We start from the raw sequence: 22,308 nt of genomic DNA, 5'->3' as shown, positions 1-22,308 counted from the left end.
TCGCAAAAGGCCGACATGCCCCCTGAGCATCTCCGCAAAATTGTCAAGGACATTGGTGATGTGTCTCAAAAAAAATTCAGCAACGAGAAGCGTAGCTATCTCGGCGCTCTCAAGTTCATGCCTCATGCTGTGCTGAAGCTGCTAGAGAATATGCCCATGCCTTGGGAGTCTACGAGGGAGGTGAAGGTTTTGTATCACGTCAATGGCTGTCTTACTCTCGTAAATGAAACGCCGAGAGTCATCGAGCCGGTCTTCCATGCTCAATGGGCGACGATGTGGGTGTGCATGCGAAGGGAGAAGAGCGACCGCAGACACTTCAAACGTATGCGATTTCCCCCATTCGACGATGAAGAACCTCCGCTTTCGTGGTCGGAAAACATCGAGGATGTCGAGCCCCTAGAGCCCATTCAGATGGAACTCGATGAAGGCGAGGATGGACCCGTTTACGAATGGTTCTATGATCACCGACCGCTCCTTGATACGCCTCATGTGAATGGACCGAGTTATAGGAAGTGGAACTTGAATCTGCCACAGATGGCGACTTTATACCGTTTAAGTCACCAGCTTCTAAGCGACGTGGTCGACCAAAATTATTTCCATATGTTCGACCTGAACAGCTTCTTTACCGCGAAAGCGTTAAACGTTGCGATTCCTGGTGGACCTCGTTTCGAGCCTTTGTACAAAGACATTGATCCAAATGACGAAGACTTTAGCGAGTTCAACGCCATCGACCGCATTATCTTCCGTGCGCCCATTCGTACCGAATATCGAGTTGCCTTCCCATTTTTGTACAACACACTTCCAAGAAGCGTGAAGGTTTCTTGGTACTCTCACCCTCAAGTTGTCTATGTTCGAACCGACGATCCGAATCTCCCCGCCTTCTACTTTGACCCCGTCATCAACCCCATTTCTTCCCGCTCCGTCGCACCTAAGAACATTACAATAAGCCACGAGGATCAGCTATTCGGGTCTGGAGAGAACGAGGACGACTTCGAGCTTCCCCTGGAGGCTGAGCCTTTCTTTGGTGATGAGGAGCTTTACACGCCAGAGACTGCTTCTGCCATTGCTTTGTGGTGGGCTCCTCATCCGTTCAATAAGCGTTCCGGAAAGATGGTTCGCGCGCAGGATGTACCGCTGGTCAAGCAGTGGTACCTGGAGCATTGCCCTCAGGGTCAACCCGTCAAAGTCCGCGTGTCTTACCAGAAGCTTCTTAAGACATATGTGCTCAACGAGCTGCATCAGAATAAGCCTAAGGCCCAGAGCAAGCAGGATCTGCTGAAGACCCTGAAGTCAACCAAGTTCTTCCAGCAAACAACAATTGATTGGGTTGAAGCAGGTCTGCAGGTTTGCCGTCAAGGCTTTAACATGCTGAACCTTTTGATTCACCGCAAGAACTTGACTTATCTGCATCTGGATTACAACTTCAACTTGAAGCCCGTCAAGACATTGACGACAAAGGAGCGAAAGAAGTCTCGTTTTGGCAATGCCTTCCACCTGATGCGAGAGATCCTCCGTCTCACCAAGCTTATTGTCGATGCCCAGGTTCAATACCGTCTGGGCAATATTGATGCATTCCAGCTCGCCGATGGTATCCTCTACGCTTTCAACCACGTTGGTCAGTTGACGGGTATGTACCGTTACAAGTACAAGTTGATGCACCAGATTCGTTCTTGCAAGGATCTTAAGCATCTGATTTACTACCGTTTCAACTCCGGCCCTGTCGGTAAGGGTCCCGGTTGCGGTTTCTGGGCTCCCGCCTGGCGAGTGTGGCTCTTCTTTATGCGTGGTATAATTCCTCTGCTCGAAAGGTGGCTTGGGAACTTGCTTTCTCGCCAGTTCGAGGGTCGTCACAGCAAGGGAGTAGCCAAGACAGTCACCAAGCAGCGTGTGGAGTCTCATTTCGATCTTGAACTCCGTGCGTCTGTCATGGCTGATCTGATGGATATGATGCCTGAGGGCATCAAGCAGAACAAGGTCAACACCGTCCTTCAACACCTTTCAGAGGCATGGAGATGCTGGAAGAGTAACATTCCTTGGAAGGTCCCTGGTCTTCCTGCGCCAATTGAGAACATCATTCTGCGATATGTCAAGAGCAAGGCGGATTGGTGGATTTCGGTCGCGCACTATAACCGCGAACGTATTCGACGTGGTGCTACGGTCGACAAGACTGTCGCTAAGAAGAACCTAGGTCGTCTTACCCGTCTGTGGCTCAAGGCTGAGCAAGAGCGTCAACACAACTATTTGAAAGATGGTCCGTATGTGTCGTCTGAGGAAGCTGTGGCCATCTACACCACTATGGTGCACTGGCTCGAGTCGCGCAAGTTCTCGCCCATTCCTTTCCCCAGTGTCTCCTACAAGCACGATACCAAGATTCTCATCCTCGCCCTGGAACGGTTGCGTGAATCCTACTCCGTCAAGGGTAGACTGAACCAGAGCCAACGTGAGGAACTCGCTCTTATTGAGCAGGCGTACGATTCCCCCGGAACAACGCTGGCTAGAATTAAGCGATTCCTCCTTACTCAACGTGCGTTCAAGGAAGTTGGTATCGACATGAACGACAATTACAACAATATCAACCCGGTCTATGACGTCGAGCCCATCGAAAAGATTACTGACGCTTATCTCGATCAGTATCTGTGGTATCAGGCCGAGCAGCGCCACCTGTTCCCTGCTTGGATCAAGCCTTCCGACTCTGAAGTTCCTCCTCTCTTGACCTACAAGTGGGCTCAAGGAATCAACAACCTTTCCAACGTGTGGGAGACTTCCGAGGGTGAGACCAATGTCATGATCGAAACGGAGCTTTCTAAGGTCTATGAGAAGATTGATCTTACTCTCCTGAATCGCCTCCTTCGTTTGATTATGGATCACAATCTTGCAGACTACATCACCTCCAAGAACAACGTTCAGCTGAGTTACAAGGACATGAACCATACCAACAGCTATGGTTTGATCCGTGGCCTTCAATTTTCTGGATTCGTCTTTCAGTTCTATGGTTTGATGATCGATTTGCTCCTCCTTGGTTTGCAAAGAGCTAGCGAAATGGCTGGCCCTCCGGCGAGCCCCAACGACTTCCTTCAATTCAGAGACCGTGCGACCGAAACAAGGCATCCTATCCGATTGTACACTCGTTACGTCGATAAGATTTGGGTGTTTTTCCGCTTCAACGCAGACGAATCTCGCGATCTAATCCAGCGATTCCTGACTGAAAACCCTGATCCGAACTTTGAAAACGTCATCGGCTACAAGAACAAAAAGTGCTGGCCGCGGGACTGCCGTATGCGTTTGATGCGTCACGATGTCAATCTCGGCCGTGCTGTTTTCTGGGATTTGAAGAACCGTTTGCCTCGGTCTATCACTACTATTGACTGGGATGATACCTTCTCTAGCGTGTATAGCAAGGACAACCCTAATCTTCTTTTCTCCATGTCTGGCTTTGAGGTTCGAATTCTGCCCAAGAACCGCAACCAGAACGAAGAATTCTCGGTCAAGGACAGCGTTTGGTCTTTGGTGGATAACTCTACAAAAGAGCGTACAGCGCACGCCTTCTTGCAAGTCACCGAAGAGGATATTCAGAAGTTCAATAACCGCATTCGTCAAATCCTGATGTCGTCCGGTTCGACAACCTTCACCAAGATTGCCAACAAGTGGAACACAGCTTTGATTGCCCTCTTCACCTACTACCGTGAGGCTGCCGTATCTACGGTCAACCTTCTTGACACCATCGTCAAGTGCGAGACCAAGATTCAGACCCGCGTCAAGATCGGCTTGAACTCCAAAATGCCTTCCCGCTTCCCTCCCGCCGTTTTCTACACCCCCAAGGAACTCGGAGGTCTTGGTATGATTTCCGGATCGCACATCCTCATCCCAGCCAGCGACAAGCGATGGTCGAAGCAAACCGACACCGGTATTACCCACTTCCGCGCGGGTATGTCACATGACGAGGAGACCCTCATCCCCAACATCTTCCGATACATCATACCCTGGGAAGCAGAATTCATCGACTCCCAGCGCGTCTGGATGGAATATTCGCAGAAGCGTCAAGAAGCACAGCAGCAAAATCGTCGTTTAACCCTCGAGGATCTCGAAGACAGCTGGGATCGTGGTCTTCCTCGTATCAACACTCTCTTCCAGAAGGATCGCAGCACACTAAGTTTCGACAAGGGTTTCCGTCTCCGTGCTGAATTTAAGCAGTATCAGTTGATGAAGAGCAATCCTTTCTGGTGGACTAGTCAGCGACATGATGGTAAATTATGGAATCTGAACGCTTACCGTACCGATGTTATACAGGCGCTGGGTGGCGTAGAAACTATTCTTGAGCACACCTTGTTCAAAGCAACAGCTTTTCCGTCCTGGGAGGGACTGTTTTGGGAGAGAGCAAGCGGTTTCGAAGAGTTTGAATCCCTTTTCCTTGTTTCTAATCCTTTTCTGCACCCTCGTGGTCGATTTTCGACCTGCATCATCCCCTACCACACCCCCCGGCCACCCAACCCTAAACCCTAAGACTAATCACTCTATACTTATGTTGACCATGGTCTAACTAACCGTTTCATAGATCGATGAAATTCAAGAAGCTCACGAACGCCCAGCGATCGGGGTTGAACCAAATCCCAAACCGTCGATTTACCCTATGGTGGTCCCCAACCATCAACCGCGCCAATGTCTACGTTGGTTTCCAGGTGCAGCTGGATCTCACGGGTATCTTCTTGCACGGAAAGATCCCTACTCTGAAGATTTCTTTGATTCAGATTTTCCGTGCTCACTTGTGGCAGAAGATTCACGAGTCAGTAGTCATGGATCTGTGTCAAGTTTTCGATCAGGAACTTGAGCAGCTTGGCATTGAGGCGGTTCAGAAGGAGACTATTCACCCGCGTAAGTCCTACAAGATGAACAGTTCTTGTGCCGATATCTTGCTGTTTGCGACGAACAAGTGGAACGTCACCAGACCTTCAATCCTCTTCGACACGAAGGACGTCTATGAGCCTACGACAACAAACAAGTTCTGGGTTGATGTACAACTCCGTTATGGTGACTACGATTCCCACGATATTGAACGATATGTCCGTGCCAAGTATCTCGACTACACCACCGACAGCATGAGTATCTACCCGTCCGCAACAGGCTTGATGATCGCGATTGACCTTGCCTACAACCTGTACTCAGCATATGGTCAATACTTCCCAGGTCTGAAGACGCTGGTTCAGCAGGCAATGGCCAAGGTTATGAAGGCTAACCCTGCTCTCTATGTCTTGAGAGAACGTATCCGCAAGGGTCTGCAACTGTACGCCTCTGAGAGCAACCAGGAGTTCCTAAACTCGCAGAACTACTCGGAGCTTTTCAGCCCTCAGATTCAGCTGTTCATCGATGACACCAATGTCTACCGTGTCACCATTCACAAGACCTTCGAAGGTAACCTGACCACGAAGCCTATCAACGGTGCTATCTTCATCTTCAACCCCAGAACCGGTCAGTTGTTCTTGAAGATCATCCACACCAGTGTCTGGGCTGGGCAGAAACGTCTTGGTCAACTTGCGAAGTGGAAGACCGCCGAAGAAGTCGCAGCTCTTATTCGATCTCTACCGGTTGAAGAACAGCCTAAGCAACTCATTGTCACCCGAAAGGGTCTGCTTGATCCCCTTGAAGTTCACCTTCTCGACTTCCCTAACATCTCAATCCGTGCTTCCGAACTCCAGCTTCCTTTCCAGGCTGCTATGAAAGTTGAGAAGCTAGCAGACATGATCTTGCGTGCGACTGAGCCTCAGATGGTTCTGTTCAACCTTTACGATGAGTGGCTCAAGACCATTTCGCCCTACACTGCCTTTTCTAGATTGGTCTTGATCTTGCGTGCTCTCCACGTCAACATCGACAAGGCGAAGATCATTCTCCGACCTGACAAGAGCGTCATCACTCTGGAGCACCACATCTGGCCTTCTCTTTCCGACGAAGACTGGATGAAGGTTGAAGTGCAGCTGCGTGATCTGATCCTGAATGATTATGGCAAGAAGAACAACGTCAATGTTCAAAGCTTGACGAGTAGCGAAGTCCGAGACATAATTCTCGGTATGGAGATCAGTGCGCCATCGTTGCAGCGACAGCAGGCCGCGGAGATCGAGAAGCAGCAGGAGGAGCAGAAGCAGCTTACCGCAGTCACAACAAAGACGCAGAACGTTCGCGGCGAAGATATTATTGTCACTACCACGTCACAGTACGAACAGCAGTCGTTCGCCTCTAAGACTGAGTGGCGTACCCGTGCCATTGCGACGTCGAACCTTCGTACTAGGGCAAATAACATCTACGTTTCTTCAGATGATATTCGAGAGGAGGGTTACACGTACATCATGCCCAAGAACATTCTCAAGCGATTTATCATGATTGCCGATCTCCGGGTACAAGTGGCCGGGTACCTCTACGGTAGCTCACCACCGGACAACGACCAAGTGAAGGAAGTTCGCACTATCGTCATGATCCCACAAGTTGGCAACACTCGCGAAGTGCAACTTCCTCAGCAACTCCCCCAGCATGATTACTTGAACGGCTTGGAGCCCCTTGGTGTCATCCACACTATCTCCGGAAATGAGCCGCCTTACATGACGGCACAGGACGTGACTCAGCATTCCCGCTTGATGAATGCCCATTCGTCATGGGATAAGCGGACGGTGACCATGACCGTGTCGTTTACGCCGGGCTCGGTTTCCCTTGCAGCGTGGGGGCTCACTCCTCAGGGTTATAAATGGGGAGCCGAAAACCGAGATACCACGTCGGACCAACCACAGGGATTCTCAACCAGCATGGGCGAGAAGTGTCAATTGTTGCTGAGTGACAAGATCCGTGGATACTTCCTAGTGCCGGAGGACAATGTGTGGAACTACAGCTTCATGGGAAGCTCGTATGGGAGTGTAGAGAAGCGACCGATTTATGTCAAGATCGACACGCCCCTCAGGTTTTACGACGATCAGCATCGTCCTTTGCACTTCCAGAACTTCGCCGAGCTGGAGGATATCTGGGTTGATCGATCTGATAACTTTGCTTAAGCGAGGGTGGCGGGCGTTGATGATTTATCCCTCCGCGTTTTCTTTTCCTTTCCATGTTTCTGCAATAATACATCTGTGATAAACCCTTTCTTGCATGTGTTTCATTATGACGATCTTGATCTATATTACGGATGCGAGGAACAAAGCCGAATCAAAGATATGTACAATACCTGGAAGACATTATAGCCTTATAGCCTTAGTAGTTACAGAAAAACATCTTTCATTGGTTTGTTTTCGAGATATCACTGCTATGTATTGCATTGATCATAATTCAGGTCAATTAAAGCGAGGGCAAGGGCATGAGCCAGCAGAGGTGGTTTTGACTTGTGGTTGAAGTTCCCCTTTTCTGCTTTCCAGCCGATTCTTCCTCAACACTCGTCTGGATTCATCGATTGTTTTCTCATTAATTCTCATCGCCTACAGCTCAACTAGTCATATTACTGATTACCTCTACTGCTTCCGACCGTATCCGGGGGCTCCTATCCGAGACGAGGCTGGCTGGCTGGGCTGGCTTGAATCCTGCACAATCTGGGCCAGCTTCATTTCCTGCTTTCAGCCAACCAGCGGTGGGCGTGGGTGTGGAAATATGTGTTTCACCATTGCTTCACGGCCTCGACTCAAGCTCGGAATGCAAACTCTAAATCTTCATCGGAAAAAGGAAAGACAGCATGAAAGGCAAAGGCAAAGGCAAAGGCAAAAGGAAACGGGCGACTGATGACTGCAGCTGCAAATAACCGGGGTTGGTTGTGTGCTCTGAGGAGCCTCGTTCTTGAGACGCTCATTTCCCGTCGTCTCGACCGGGGCTCCCAGAGTAGGCGGCGACTATCGAGTATCGAAACATGATGTTGATCTACTCTAGTCTCTACGGCACCGTGATGTCCTTACCTAGGTACTCTTGCGCTTACGCATTCGAGAGACACAGGACCTTCGGCCACCACCCGTCAATCGCCATCCTCGCTTCTCGCTGAAAATCAGGATCGTGATTCACTTTGGGTTACTGTGCTCCGTCCTCCCGCGCTGGGCTGAACTAGTCATGAAAGAAGGATAGGGTGGTGCTCGAGCTCGGAGCAACCCATCCCATCACCTCTTGTCGCGTCCGCCACCCACGCCTGCTCTCTTTCACGCTCGGACGACGGACGCTAGACCTGGTTTGCTCCGTCCGACCTTTGTCCGGTCTCATCGAGGGAAGTACAGAGTCACCGACCAAGTGCCTTTGTCCATCCCAGACCACCGGAACAATGGGACAAATAAGATGGATGGCGACGAAGGAGACGGAAATATCCAAGTAGAAGAAGCCCATGAGAGACGTGGCTTCCCTGTTATCCGCTGTCAGGGGGGAAACATAAGAAAATCTCTCGATGATTGTCGGGCAACTTGCTCCGCAGCAGAAGTAAGATACCGGGAGGTTGTTGTGCTGCTGCTGTTAGACTTTCTCACGGCGCACGCTACTATGCGCGATATAGTTGAGGACGCCACAGACAACGGTATTCCTTCATGGATACAGCGCCATCTCAATCAGTCGCAACGCATGTGCCGCTGATGCGCGACTCTGCTCTGAGTATTTTGAAGTATCGGCCTGAGGCAAGAGTGCGAAGATATGATATTGATGGGGGTGCGCGAGGCTGGAGCTTGCTTTCGCAAGATCAATGACACGACCCCCTCCGACAAGTGACTAAGTCTCGCATCCTCCGCTAGTCATCTTAATCACCCGCCTTCCCTCGTGGGTGTCTCGCCGACAGGTGCTTCCGATCAGCCACTCCTGGTGTCTCTTGCTCGGTGGAGTTGTAGCGACGACGTACGACAGGTCCTTGTCCTGACAGGGGTGGGATTCCTGAGCTAGTTAAAGCACGCCCAGCCGCAGGTTTGATTCCCTTACTCCGAAACCCACCAGCTGCCCTTCCACGTTCGTATCCAATAAGCTAACTTTGGATGTTGCCAGGCGTGCGGATGGATTGGGCTTGGATCTCCCCCCGCTTTATGCTGGTCACGAATGGCGTTCAAAGAAATCTGGCCAAGGACGATTTCCAGTGAGACTCTTTTCTGTTGTGCTGAGCGTTTCATGCCACACACTTCCTGCCTTCGGAATTCTTTTTTCTTACCGTTTTCGATTATTTTTCGCCTTTCCGATGAGTAGTTTCATTTTCTTCTGCGCTTGCCATGCCTTGGCATTTCACCAGAACGGCCCGGTGGAGGGGTGCTGAAATGATGCTGAGGCTTTCCATCAAATCGCCTCTTTGGTAGCGTCCTTCGAGTAAGACCGTTGTGTCCTGAGTCTCGTCCCGCCCTCAGTATTGCAAGCTAAGCTTGACCAGAGCGCAGATCCGCCAAATGGGCGATTTCTCTTTATCCACCTGCACCTCTCTGGTTCTGGTTAATCGTGATGTACCTCGCTGCGTGTCTCTTCGAGTCTCGCCCGTCGTACCCTGAAGACATTATTGCCTCTTTCCAGAATCCTTCCTACTCAGTCTTTGACTGCTGTCTGCCGCGGTCCAGTATTCAACGCGCCGCATAGGGACTGACCTTTAATCTCCAAGCACGAGGGCGTATACTGACCCTGATCTCGACCCTGTTTTCTCTGCCCTTTTTCTCACAACTCTACTACTACACTGCCCCTCTTTTGCATCTTATTCGATTTGCAATCCACTTCTGCACCTGCTCTACGCGACGCGGGCTACGGCTAGCAAACCGTTTGGATCATCCGAGCTGCTTAATGAGCAAACCTAGCCCTTCCCGTTGATTGAGATCTGGCTAATCCGGGCTCCATTTGGGTGCATCCTGCGCTGCGCTTGGTGAAGAATAGTACATACAACTTAAGCTGGTATTTTTGGAACTTCAAAGTCCGTCACAGACCCCGGTGAGTACAATCATCCCTGATATTTACTTGGGCTCTTCGGTTTCTCTTCCTTCTCTTACCTGCCTCTGCCTCTCCTTCTTCTCCCGCCTCCCCACTTCCTTTGAATTGCTGCATCGCGTGTTTGTCCACGCCAGTCAAATCCAGCCTCTCGTTTTCTCTATCGTCTTTTCAATCCCCTGGCCCACTCCTTGGTTGGCGGCCCAATTACGGTATTGCGATATCCTATCTACTCTATTCTGACGCGGAGGTAGAGTTCAAAACGCGGTCTTGGTTTGGGCCAGAGCGAGTCTGGGGTGCTTGAGTCCTGGTCTGGTACATGGCGATCGCAGCTCCTCCTTATTCCAACTACCAGCCCACGGAACGTGAGATTGACTAAAGAGCAACCTAGAGAGCTATTTCTTCGGACGACGCGACAGTTATTCTTTGACACCGTTGAATCCTGTTCTTTTGACATTTGTCTTTGGCGGCATTTGTCTACAACGCCCTCTTAGAACCACTTCGACAGCTGGCTCGGTAGCCTGCCGGGGCTTCTAGGCTCTAGCAGCACCGATGTATGTCCGCGACGCTGGCGGATCCGTACCGAGACTATGCCATTGACTACTCTCAACATGCTACCTGCAAACCTGAGGAACATGAAGGCACGCTCGTCTATCACTCCCAACAGCCGCACATACAGCACGCAAAACAGACAGACCCGTCATATCCAACTGGAAACTCGCACGGTGCGGCATTTGAGCAGCATCATGCGAATGCGACCGTGCTCCCATCCGCAACACCGCAGTCAGGAGTCCCCGATATCTCACAGACAGTTGTCCTCAACCAGGCTCAAATGCTTCCCCGCCAAATCCCGGTGCAGTACGCGACTGCCAATTTCGACATTGCACCGGCGGTCCAGCGTGGCAAGAAGAGACCCCATTCCGAGACAGAGCCAGACGGCGGTAACACAGACCATGGAATTAGACAGCTACCGGTCCTTCCACCAGATGCCCCTTCTGAGCCGACCCATTCCCCCGAAATGCTTTTCGCCGTACACGGAGAGACCTCACAGCACCATCACCCATTACAAACCCACGGCTTCGGGCCAACCGATCCGATGGGCCTCCCACAGCATCACCACCACCACCATCTTCCCCCTCACGCTTCGCTTCGCGCCACAGAGCGTCAGGGTATGAATGTCGAGACATCTCCTCTTCCGTCTGGCCCACCGAGTGTGGTCGGTCAGCCAGGGATGCCTGAGCCGGCTCCTCGGCCACGGGGACCCAAACTCAAGTTTACGCCGGAGGAGGATGCGTTACTGGTAGAATTGAAAGAGAATAAAAACCTGACTTGGAAGCAAATAGCCGACTTTTTTCCTGGTCGAACGAGCGGTACCTTGCAGGTCCGCTATTGCACCAAGTTGAAGGCGAAGGATGTGGCCTGGAGTGATGAAATGGTAGACATACCCGTTGGCTCTCTGTAATGTGGCTTCAGCTCTATAAAAACGGTTGTGCTAACACAGTGGATAGGTGCAACGACTACGACGCGCCATTCAAGAGTACGAAAATGATCGCTGGCGTATCATTGCAGGAAAAGTCGGCAATGGCTTCACGCCAGCGGCATGTCGGGAAAAGGCAACACAGATCTGAATAGATCATTTATGGGTTACAGATGATGTTATGGAAATGGAACTTGCTTGATTGATGGACACGCATATGGATTTCTTTACCCTTCGACCACTTTTCTTCTCAATTTTCAGCTTCTTCAGCTCTAAATCCTTTCTTCTTGCCCTCCTTTGTTCGTTTTGGTTTACTTTAGTTCATTTGTTGCCCTCTGACCTACTTTCCTTGGCGGGTTGTACAAGAGGGCGCTTGGAGGATACGGCTCTTGTCTCTGTACTAGCGATGGCTCTAGACCGGATGGCTGAAGTAAGGCAACTGTATGATATCAGATTACTAGCCTGTGAAAGACTGGGTGCCCAAGCTGCTATTCTCAAAATACCAAGCGCCAGCTTGTGAGTGAATTATCAAAGCCACGTGAAGATGGGGTGGCATGATGTCAAGAGTGATCGAGCCCTAAGCCCTACATGAGTGGCCGCATACAGTAATCTGCCTGACGGGTTTTCCCGGGCTGCCGTAGTAGCTCTCCAGCCAACCAGCGAGCGGGCATCACTAAGGCGGTGGCAGGCAGTCAGACCACGGGCCGAAGCGGCTTCAAACTCACCTCAACCTCCAAACTCCCTCTCGCAGACCTCCACGCCTTGTCCGCTGGCATTGCACCCCATCCACGCAGGACAATGTTCTTCCAACGCACAGCTATCGCCCTTTCGAGGCGCGCCCCTGTCCGGGCCCTCTCTGTTCGCCCTTTCTCCTCCTCCATCGTCCGCGGTACGTGACCGACTCCCAAAACACCTCGACTTCGTGATCATGCCATATCTCAATGCTATATCGATTGAACGCGGCTGCTTTCTTTCAACAAATCCACACAAGCAAACACTCTATGGCACAGTAACTGACGTCAATTCTGCTTCTATAGCCAACGCCAACAAGTACAAGGTCGAGAAGGAGGGCAAGATCATTCCCTTTGATGGTTCGTGAACCCCGTCATCGAGTCCATCATTTCTCGAAACACCAATTGCACCTCTCCGGATATTAGCGAGCTCGAGACAACATTGCCCGCCTCCACAGTGACAATTGAGCGCCGAGCTCGGTCTAATCAGCTCCCCTCCCAACCCACCTCACTTCAACCCACCACCCGCCCACCGCCTTGACGTAATTAATAGAGACCGACCGCAATAGCTAACCCGGCTCTTTCATGTAGAGATCAAGACTGAGGATGACCTCCTACCCCCGGGTGCTAAGCCTGGTACCGTCCCCACAGACCTCGAGCAAGCCACCGGTCTCGAGCGTCTCGAACTTATCGGAAAGATGCAAGGCATTGATATTTTCGACATGAGACCTCTTGATGCTTCCAGGAAAGGTACGTTTGATATGATATCCTAAGCGTGTTATAGAAGGGATATCAGGTCTGATCTGGGATTGAATAGGAACCCTCGACAACCCAATCATCGTCAACGGTGCCGGTGACGAGCAGTACGCCGGTTGCACCGGTTTCCCCGCCGACTCTCACCAGGTTAACTGGCTCACTGTATGAACCTGCACGGCCGTTTTCACTCTCAAATCAAGTAGACGGAAGCTAAATATGTCCAAGGTCTCCCGTGAGCGCCCTCTCGAGCGCTGCAACGAGTGCGGCAACGTTGTCAAGCTCAACTACATCGGCCCCCTTGAGGACCCCCACGCTCGTGAGTCACGAACCACATTCTCTCAGTCTCGTAGGAGAAAGGTATTTAACATCTATTCAGACGATGACCACGGCCACGGCGACCACCACCACCCTCCCCACGAGGAGCCTAAGACCTTCGCCGACTACGTCAAGCCCGAGTACTGGTACCGGTAAACGATATCTTTCTCACTTCGATTCGAGATATCCGGACGAGTGTCAGAAGATGAATAGAGGCGCGGTTATTCCTTCCCTCCCTCCCTTATTTCACTTTTGTTGATTAAACACGATATAAGATGCTGCGCTGCGGTGTGGTGGGGAATCTAGATAACAAAGTATACTACATGCCCTGTATTATGTGTATCTTTGTTGTTGCGGACTTCCTAGGCGATTTGGTCTTTGTAGATTAGTGTGGATGTGATAAAGCTGTGTTTCTTTTCCCTTGTCCTCTTGATTTATTTTTGGCATTCTTGATCATGATTAGCAACTCACTGTAGAAAAGCTGCTCAGAACTGAATCGAAAGTCCTGTCTCAAGCGGCCACTGCCACATGCTATATTTATTTTGATATAGGTACACCTATGCAATATATAAATCTAGCCTCCGAAGCTATGATGAGAAAATACACCTAGGGAAGTACTCCCGTATACGTCACTCGAGTGCCTCCCTCGAACGATATTAACAGCGCATACAGTATTAGCAGGGCGCGAATACGCCCGTCAAGATATTGTGATACATGCTGCCAGCTACCGCCCGAAACGCTTGAGCTCCAGATACCGAAGAGGCGGATAAACGAGGGCAGCCCATGAGAACCCGACGTAGTTTCCCATCTAGGAGTCTGTTAGCAACGAGCGTGGCAAAAGTATCATAGAGGAAAGGCAGGAAGAAAGGAAGGACGTACATCAGCACCATACTCCCCCACCAGCCCGGCCAGCGGCCCAATATACCAAACCTGCGCCATGCAGAGAATTGCGCCGGCCCATCCGACGAGGAACGCAGTCAGCGCCGCGATACCAATAGGGTGTTTCGATGGCTCATCCCAGATCGACCAGTTATACCCGCTAGAGCTGCCTCCCCGGCGAAAAATAAACCGTTCCTCAAGGATGATTCCAATCCATATTGCGACCCAATATCCCATGAGCGCGAGGAAATTAGTAAAGATATCAGCGAGGTGGGCCCGCCCTGCAAGCGCGCAAACAGTATAAATTACCACACCGAGAGTATTCCAGATCGCTCGAGGAATCTTCTCAGCATAGCGGCCTAGGATTTGGAAGTCGACGCCTGCCGAGTAGGTGGGTGCGATGGCGTTAGCGATGAGGCCGAGGGCGACTATTACCGAGCAGAAGCTGCCGAAGGTGTGCAGAGGGCCGAAGCCTTCGACTATGAGTGCGCCTTGACCCTTATTGTAGGCTGCGGCGTATTCGGGGTGGGTATTTATGCCGGAGGCGAGACCGATGCCAATAAGAAAGGCGAGGGTAAAAGACGTCATGAGGCCGAGGACGGAGAGGGAGAAGAGCTTGACTCTTGATGTGCGCTCGGGGTAGTAGACGAAAAAATCAGCTGATAGTGGGGTGTAGGTGATAGCGGCGCTGACGCAGAGGGAGAAGAAAGACAATCTAGCAAGCAATTGATGAGATGAGGACTTTGGAAGTTTCTGTTAAGCAACTAACCGATTTCCAGTCACAGTGCGTGTATCGCCGTGAGATGGCGTGGACAAATCGAATTTGCCAGAAGAGACACCAAAGAGAATGCTCACAACAATAACCTGAGGCAAGAACGCGAAGCTGTATCTATTAGTATTCAATCACTCTGTCTACCAAGGATAGTTTACCGTTCATAATAGTGGAATACTCGGATGCCGAACGTAGCAATGATCCAACTAATGACTGCAATAATCACGATCCCTGTATCTAGTCAGTCGCCGAAACTGAATGACAAGGAATACCGATGTTCATACCCACTGCCACCGATAGACTATCGTTCGGAGATACAGCAGAAAGAATTTGTCCGCAAACGACGCAGTTGATCAAGCAATATCCGATCATCTGGATAAGGTTCAGAACAACGATGATTTTGCTGGGCCACCATCCCATCGTGTAACGACCAAAAGCCTAGGCATGTTAGATCAAGGCGCATCACTGCGGAGCTAAAACACACCATAGTCCGAATGCCTGAAACAGGGCCCCAAGTAGCCATCCATGAGGACGAAATCGATCCCACGAGAGCACCAGAGACTGCACAGAGAGCAGAATCTAGAAAGCTCAGTCCGTACACGGCGGGTCCCAACATTCCGAGGGTTATATTGTTGGCCGCCAAATTAACCGACATCCATAACAAAAAAACCTGCAAGTACGAGATCCACGATAGCTTCGGAATACGTTCATGCTCTTGCACCCGTTCTATACCACGAGCCTCGAGACTGTATTCGACAAGTCGATCCTCGACTTTTTTGAGGTATGAAGCGAGTCGCGATGGAGTAGATTGCCCGCCTATAGCCCGGCCGGGATCGTTGCCCTCCTCGAGACGAGGAGAGCCGTGGAGGATCGCGTTTAAGCGGACTTCATTCTCCTTAGTGGCTGCTTCTACCACGGGCGTGGCGTTTCCCGATGACATGCTGGATTTAACCGGTCAGCATCAACACAACTTTCAAGGATGGAGATGAGCGCATGAGTTCTTTCGCTGGAATTATCCAGATCAAGTTCAACCGTATGATCTCAGAACGACGACTGCAGCTACTCCAACGCTCGAGAGCAATTGTGCGGCGAACAGTCGTCGAACACCGGTCATCATGCAGCAGGTTACCTAGATACCTTGATCGAGAGACAAAACCACGCTACTCGGCTTCATGGTGGCCATAGTGCTGCGGGATAGGCGGGAGATAATAAATACACTGGAAGATCGAGGCGAGACCTAGCGATGCGAACGACAGTAGGCAGTCAGTAAAGGACTTGGAATGGAGACGGGGTATTTCGGTACGTCTGTTTTCACCTGAGCAGAAGTCGTCAATTACAAGAGCTGGTACGGAGGATGGAAGGGAAGGGAAGTGGAGGGAGGAGGTGGAAGCAAGATGGTGGTGATGGGTGGGGGTTGGTGAAAAGAAAGAAGCTGCTGAAATGAAATTGAGTTGCCGGATCGAGCGCCACCTTCTTAATTATCCTATCCACCACCAACCAACTACTCCTACTACCGAGCGAGTATCTTGACATCTTTTTTAGCTACCCTGCATCAAAGTCTATCTATTCTGCATAAGCGAAGGGGTATTCCTGAGTCATTGGTTTGTCATTAAGCATGTTACAAAACCTAAGTCGCCAATCTCCACCAGAAATATATCCCCCCAACCTTGGAAAGACTCTTCTCCGGGCGCAGAACAAGCCGAGTGAAGACAACAATGGAAGAATAGACGAACGACCCCGGTAACCTTTCGCATATAGTATATACCTTGCAAATTGAGACTGAAAAGCTCGCCGTGTGAAGAAGCGCTGCCGATCCAACACAAAGGGGAATCCAAAAGAGCATCGCGATAGCCGTCACGTCGTCAGAATATCGTCGAACATCTAAATGTCTTTGAAATGTTCCTTCGCGTATTGTTCACATGCCTAGGAACGGGAATTAGAAGTTGAGTCTGCTCAGGGACTCGACTAGACAGCTAACCTTGGCTGGCTTCCCAACTTTCTGACCGATAACCTTCCACTTGTTTGCCTCATATTCCTTGATAGCTTCTCGCAGAGCTATAGACTGTTTGTCTTGGTTAGAGCTAATTTGTAGAAAGACTTCCAGGCACATGGACTTACCTCGTCTTCTGCAAACTCCGCGTAGTGCATATCCTAGGTTCGGTGTTAGTGGATCAGACCTTCTGAGAGAGAAGAAAATCAAAATACACATGCATGCGTATGCGTACCTTGTACCAATGCTTCTTGACACTACCTTCAGTTCGGTTAGGAAAGGTCTAAAGCCTCCTGTCAGTCGGCTGAAGCAAATAGGTAGGTGGCGAACGACGGAGGGCATGTTCGTTACGGACCTTCGCGATTTCACTCCAGCTGCGACCGGCATCGCGCATCGTTTTCAACCTCTGCTCTTCCTCTGCAGTCCAAGGAGTGTTGGTCCTTCCTTTCTTTCGAGGAGTAGCCTCTGACGCCCCTGCCACCGGGTCATCGCCAGGTGTCGTGGTCATTGCTGCTGTAGAACCTGGCGCTGGAGATGAACGTCGTTTGCGAGGGTTCGACGCAGGGCTCTGAGTTGGGGGCATAGGAATGCCCTGGTAAGGTGGTACGTTTGGAAAAGGATGGGATTGCTGAATCTGCGGCTGCTGCTGAGATAGAAGATGTTGCTGTGAGTTGGTAGGGAGAGAGGTAGCCTTAATTCGCTTGGAATTCGGAGCTGACCTGGTGACAAAGGAAGGGAAAAAGGAGAGGCAACGGTCAGTGAGGAACTATCAGCAAACAACGGGAGGTACTGTTGCTTCTCAGAAGATGCAGGCAGGTGGGTGAGATCGAGGTGATGAGCGCAGAGGCAGAAGAGATAATAGACGAGAAATGCACATGACAGGAGAGGGAAAGGGGAGGATTCCTGGAATTGTGCGTGCATATATAGACATATAATAGTATACAGATGTATATATACCATAGATGTATATACACCTCAGACCAAGTAGATTGACAAGGGAATAGGGTTTCGACTTGGGCACCACTAGGCCCTGGGGAACAGGGAGTGAACTTACGACATAATGGAGGATGAGCAAGCTTCCCAATCACGTTGCGAGGGCTCATCTGTACATACACATGATTAGGAGATTAGCACATCTGTCGCTGAAGAACGATCCGGGGAGATTGGCCTGTCAAGTCGCTGAAGACGAGCCGTCTGTTACACCAAGAAGTGACGATGACACGGGCACATCCCACAGCGTGGAAGTAGCGCTGCAGGTTGAAGGCAAAGCGACCAGACAGAGGGACGGGTGTGATGAGGATGTTACATGCATGTATGTAAATGGTTGGCGGTGATGGACGTGACGCCTTAGATTCGAGGAGAGCCTTTCCAGCAGGAGCGGGGAAGGGGCAAAAGAAGAAAAGGAAAAGCAGAGAAAGGTCGTATGGGGGGAGAGGGGCAATAAAGCAATAAGTATAGACAGGCTTAGGCACAGTCACAGGTGGCCCTTCCCAGCATCTTAGGATACAGAGACTGAGAATGATAAAGAGGAAGACTGGAGCAACGACTATTATAGGAATGATCTGGTCAAGGCAGGAGTGGAGATGAGAAAAGAGCGTAGAGAATGACTTACGAATCGAAGCTCATGGCTGAGTTGCGATGTCTCGACGAAATGTCTAGGAAAAAGAAACTAAAAACAGAGGTAACTGGATAAATGGACGTACGAGGCAAGTCAGTGGTACTTTACAGATATCAGGAGAGAGACATGGGGAGATGTCAATTTATGGTCCACTTCCGCGCAGAGACAGGTAGGTAGGTATATTGAAGCCGCAGAGGAGAACCTGAGTGATGAAAGAAAGGCTGAGGGAAGACGTGAGACTGCCTGCTGGAGAGAACAACAAGACAGGCAGACAGCCCAATCCGACCCTCTCCAGATGCCGCTTGCTTTTTCCTCCCTCTCCTCAGCGGCATGTTGACTCGGTTCTGCACGCCAACCCAAGGTCAAAGCAAAAGGCGAGGGACGCCCCAGGTGATTGGATCCAGCGTTATGCTTTTTCTCCCTCTCGATTTTCGTCAGCGGGTGATTTTCAATGACAGATCTAGACGCTTTTAAAGTTGGATTAGATACTGTCCGTCGGCTCGCCATCTAATGATGGATGAAAAATTCCGTGCCATCGCCGTGCTTATTGCGCTCGCTTTGAGATCCGGTCTGCTGCTGGTGCCCTGTGCGCCTAGCGAGAGGTATGGGGACAAGCTTATAGCCTGTAGGCCAGCGACAGGCTAGCCGCCACCTTGAAACATGTATGGTGAAGCTGCCAGAACAGTGGGAAACACTCGGGTGACCGTAGGACAAACTTACGAGCTGGCACGAGCAACGCTAGCTGGGGACCTTTAAACAAATCGGGACTTGGCAATCACGGCGAAAAGCGAGGAGCGAGCAGATGGTCTTGTTCGTTCCTTGTAGTAGTAGGGTCCCTGTCAGAGACCTTCTCGTTGTTGTCTGCGAAGCGGGGTAGCTGGTTGATTGCACAAGTATTGGCATGTTGAGTGGCTGAACGGAGTAAGACGGGCAAAACCGCTTCAGCGACAGGCGAGCATTCTGAGTGGTGGAGAGGGTAGCCTTGTTGTCGAGCTGGTTTCGACTCAGTTCAGAGGCTCTGGTTGGGTGAGATGGGCCTTTTAAGGAAAAACCCCGTAAGCTCGTGGGCTGGGTCCCTTTGTTGATAAAAAGGTCACGGCTCCTCTGGGGCTGTCAATGTACTTCCCTTCATCCATGAGTCAACTTGCAGGCGTGCGCACTGATCTATTATCCCCGGTGCAGCTATGTCACTACTAGGAGGATGCCTGGTCGGACCCTCATATTTCGAAGAGGACTTGCTTGAGCTGTTCGTGAGTTGTTGTCGGATGGCTGCCGATGATACGTCAGGCCCGGTGTGTTGGGATGCCGAAGCTCTTTGCTTTTGCCGGCATTCAGGCCCTGAATCCGCGAGATTTCTGCCAAGTCAAGTTTTCTTCCAGGGATCAGATGTTCCTCACAAGTAGTGGCCCGGCGAAAATAACAATTCTTCAGCGTGCTGAACCTGCCGACTGCCGAAACCTCCTTCAGACTCAGAATACGGAGTATACAGAGTACTGACCATTCCTTTTTCGGATGAGGCAATCCGCGGGCCTGCTGACGTCGGCCCTCACGTGATCAGCACACGGTCCCGTTTCGTTGAGCTTCATGACAGGTAGACTCTTTCTCTCAGACTTCAGTAACTACTAACTACTATACCAATAGAATCTATTTAAGTTTCTTGCCAAGTCCATTGCCTCTGAACTTTGACCACTGGTCGTTGATGTTCGAGGCCTGAGCTTCCCGTTCTCAGACTCCTACCAAATCCAACGGTCCGACGTCTCCACCCGAGCTTTGTTCCCCTGCCGTCACCCAGCCTGCCACCTGAGCTCGAGGGCTGCCTGTTCAGTTCATATCTCACCTTGTGTACCGACCCTCTCCCACAGCTCCATCTCTATCCGTTATATCGCTACCTCTACGTTGCATTGGGCGCCGACTTGAGACTTCCAAACCCGCCACTGCAACCCCTCAGGGAGAGTTTAATGACCCAGCTGCTCACACGACGATCTTCGGAGTACGTACTGCTCTAGGCGACGAGCTGGCTAGAAAGATTGCAACCGTCTGGTCTTGTCGCATACTACGGTAATTAGTCTGCCAGACACAGCACCATGATCCTAACGATTCCGCGTGTCTTTGCGGACATCGCCCATTTCCTCTCCAAATGCGTTTTACTCTGGACCATCCATCGGAATCGTAGTGCTGAAGGTATGTGCCGTATTCATTCTCTTTAGGTCGCTTGCTAAACGCTCAATCTGTACTTGTAGGTGTCTCTCTCCTGACCCAATTGCTCTACGTTTTGGTGTTCCTCACACGCTACGCCGACCTCTTGCGACCCGGAGGTTGGCATTCGGCTTATAACCTTATTTTCAAATTCTTCTACTTCGCTTCCTCGTTCTATACTATATACCTTATGATGAGAGTGTTTCCGCGAACGCGTGAGAAGGAGAGAGCATGGAAGATGGCTCTAGGCTCGATCGGGGTTTCACTGGTTCTCGCCCCTGTCGTGCTACCAATTTTCGATAAATTTGGAGACTATTGGTTTGAAAACGTGAGTCGCCCCATTGCTGTTCCTGCTGCACAGTATGCTAAGCACCATTGCTTACTTGTAGATTCTATGGGCCTTTTCCATCATCCTGGAGTCGGTTTGCGTCCTTCCCCAACTACTACTCCTGCGGCAGACGACTGTCCCCACCGTTATCAATTCCTACTACCTTCTGATGCTGGGTTCCTACCGAGCATTTTACATCATCAACTGGTTCGTCCGAGGCGTTGGCCCTGAGCACCATGTGGACTGGATTTCCATCATCTTTGGCGTCATCCAGACGGCATTCTATGTCGATTTTGCCTGGGTCTACTACTCCCGCCAACGGGTTAAACTCCGGAATGGGGGTGTGGTTGACTCAGAGGACTATCAGAATAGCTACCTTGTCAACAAGGTATTTAACATCAGGCGCCGAAGGAGCGAAGATGAGGAGGAACAAAGAGTCCACGACCAAGACGAAAGAGAGGAGCACCAGCCGAGTAACAACCGCTGGGGTGCTAGGGGAATCTCTGTTTCCGCAGACGATACGCTGGAAAACCAGCGCAAAGGGCGCCCTCCCGCAGTGGATCGCGATGTAGAGGGCTTCTCGGAAGACGATAGCAACTGAAGAAGATACCACGCGTAGACCAGGCAGGAGATATTCTCAGGATATGCTGGCTGGGGCAGACAAACAAGAAAACCCGTACCATTGCCTCTGCCCAGCATTGTGAGTTTGTGTACACAGAATCAAATATAGATCTGCAATTTTATCCACCCTTCGTGAGACTACGTTGTGATTACCGCAAAGTGTCTCGAGAGTTGTGGTGGTGGTAAGCCGTCATGGTTTCGACCCTCGAGAGGGAGGTCAGACAGATCCATGCCTTGATTTGGGGCCAGCCCTGCGGTGGCAGTTCCCATCAGATTTCCTGGAATAGCCCTGCCCGGAAAGAGTAAGCATGACAGAAGTTTACAGACCTAATTTTAAACTCGATCAAAGCTTGAAACTTGTCATGGTGAAGCAATTTTGACGGCTGCTTCGAACCCACTTTGAGCCAGTGCTGCGCCAGGACATAGCCACGCTCAAATGGAGGACAGAGTGTCTAGTGACAATGATCATGAAGGAAATCAGAAACAAGAATGATCGCGCTATGGGAGGCCGCAAAGAGATCGCGAAATTAAACGGGGGCCGTTTGAAGTAGGAAAAACAGCCTGGTGGTGGAGAGGAAACAGCCTTGTTCATTTTTAGCTCATCGCGGGCCGTTGGAGCTCGTGGTTCAGAACTTTAGAGCTTATGCAGTACTTTACAATGGTTTTCTGTAGCTTAGTGTTCTGCGGTTCTGGATTCCTGCGCCGGTTGTTAAACTGATGTGGAGATATGGAATCTGAATTGTCTG

At 50.7% G+C, this 22,308-nt stretch overlaps 8 protein-coding genes across 8 annotated transcripts; 5 read left to right on the top strand and 3 right to left on the bottom strand.

Moving 5' to 3' along the window:
- Positions 1–988: 988 nt before the first annotated feature.
- On the top strand, positions 989–1,325 carry BJY04DRAFT_200777 (uncharacterized protein). Its single transcript, XM_073712984.1, has one exon. It carries the CDS (start codon positions 1,028–1,030, stop codon positions 1,277–1,279), a length of 252 nt encoding a protein of 83 aa, XP_073565730.1. The 5' UTR covers positions 989–1,027; the 3' UTR covers positions 1,280–1,325.
- Positions 1,326–1,643: 318 nt separating this feature from the next.
- Positions 1,644–7,279, top strand: prp8 (U4/U6-U5 snRNP complex subunit PRP8). The gene is made up of 2 exons (XM_073712983.1): positions 1,644–4,391; positions 4,553–7,279. The coding sequence occupies exons 1-2, from the start codon at positions 1,654–1,656 to the stop codon at positions 7,026–7,028; spliced, it is 5,214 nt and encodes a 1,737-aa protein (XP_073565729.1). The 5' UTR covers positions 1,644–1,653; the 3' UTR covers positions 7,029–7,279.
- A 3,009-nt stretch (positions 7,280–10,288) lies between these two features.
- Positions 10,289–11,660, top strand: BJY04DRAFT_149648 (SANT/Myb-like DNA-binding domain-containing protein). Its single transcript, XM_073708860.1, has 2 exons — positions 10,289–11,314; positions 11,388–11,660. The coding sequence occupies exons 1-2, from the start codon at positions 10,436–10,438 to the stop codon at positions 11,505–11,507; spliced, it is 999 nt and encodes a 332-aa protein (XP_073565728.1). The 5' UTR covers positions 10,289–10,435; the 3' UTR covers positions 11,508–11,660.
- Positions 11,661–12,099: 439 nt separating this feature from the next.
- Positions 12,100–13,703, top strand: cox5b (cytochrome c oxidase subunit IV). Its single transcript, XM_073712982.1, has 6 exons — positions 12,100–12,245; positions 12,394–12,447; positions 12,679–12,837; positions 12,905–13,005; positions 13,069–13,159; positions 13,220–13,703. The coding sequence occupies exons 1-6, from the start codon at positions 12,155–12,157 to the stop codon at positions 13,312–13,314; spliced, it is 591 nt and encodes a 196-aa protein (XP_073565727.1). The 5' UTR covers positions 12,100–12,154; the 3' UTR covers positions 13,315–13,703.
- BJY04DRAFT_200761 (purine-cytosine permease family protein) lies at positions 13,704–16,227 on the bottom strand. Its single transcript, XM_073712981.1, has 8 exons — positions 16,113–16,227; positions 15,947–16,046; positions 15,294–15,750; positions 15,094–15,247; positions 14,968–15,040; positions 14,807–14,920; positions 14,038–14,752; positions 13,704–13,966 (listed from the first exon to the last, which is right to left on the bottom strand). Exons 3-8 carry the CDS (start codon positions 15,747–15,749, stop codon positions 13,883–13,885), a joined length of 1,596 nt encoding a protein of 531 aa, XP_073565726.1. The 5' UTR covers position 15,750; positions 15,947–16,046; positions 16,113–16,227; the 3' UTR covers positions 13,704–13,882.
- A 1-nt stretch (position 16,228) lies between these two features.
- Positions 16,229–17,177, bottom strand: BJY04DRAFT_200758 (uncharacterized protein). Its single transcript, XM_073712980.1, has 4 exons — positions 17,035–17,177; positions 16,928–16,960; positions 16,788–16,871; positions 16,229–16,732 (listed from the first exon to the last, which is right to left on the bottom strand). The coding sequence occupies exon 4, from the start codon at positions 16,650–16,652 to the stop codon at positions 16,437–16,439; it is 216 nt and encodes a 71-aa protein (XP_073565725.1). The 5' UTR covers positions 16,653–16,732; positions 16,788–16,871; positions 16,928–16,960; positions 17,035–17,177; the 3' UTR covers positions 16,229–16,436.
- BJY04DRAFT_200757 (SANT/Myb-like DNA-binding domain-containing protein) lies at positions 16,229–18,525 on the bottom strand. The gene is made up of 6 exons (XM_073712979.1): positions 17,854–18,525; positions 17,155–17,518; positions 17,035–17,082; positions 16,928–16,960; positions 16,788–16,871; positions 16,229–16,732 (listed from the first exon to the last, which is right to left on the bottom strand). The coding sequence occupies exons 1-6, from the start codon at positions 17,856–17,858 to the stop codon at positions 16,691–16,693; spliced, it is 576 nt and encodes a 191-aa protein (XP_073565724.1). The 5' UTR covers positions 17,859–18,525; the 3' UTR covers positions 16,229–16,690.
- A 1,683-nt stretch (positions 18,526–20,208) lies between these two features.
- BJY04DRAFT_149506 (ER lumen protein-retaining receptor) lies at positions 20,209–21,724 on the top strand. The gene is made up of 3 exons (XM_073708859.1): positions 20,209–20,598; positions 20,658–20,941; positions 21,003–21,724. The coding sequence occupies exons 1-3, from the start codon at positions 20,502–20,504 to the stop codon at positions 21,540–21,542; spliced, it is 921 nt and encodes a 306-aa protein (XP_073565723.1). The 5' UTR covers positions 20,209–20,501; the 3' UTR covers positions 21,543–21,724.
- Positions 21,725–22,308: the final 584 nt, after the last annotated feature.

Source organism: Aspergillus karnatakaensis (assembly GCF_047715665.1).
Source record: "Aspergillus karnatakaensis strain CBS 102800 unplaced genomic scaffold BJY04scaffold_74, whole genome shotgun sequence".
Classification (NCBI taxonomy): Eukaryota; Fungi; Ascomycota; class Eurotiomycetes; order Eurotiales; family Aspergillaceae; genus Aspergillus; species Aspergillus karnatakaensis.
Note: the sequence above shows the minus strand (reverse complement) of the source record. Positions and strands in the feature narration are given on the sequence as shown.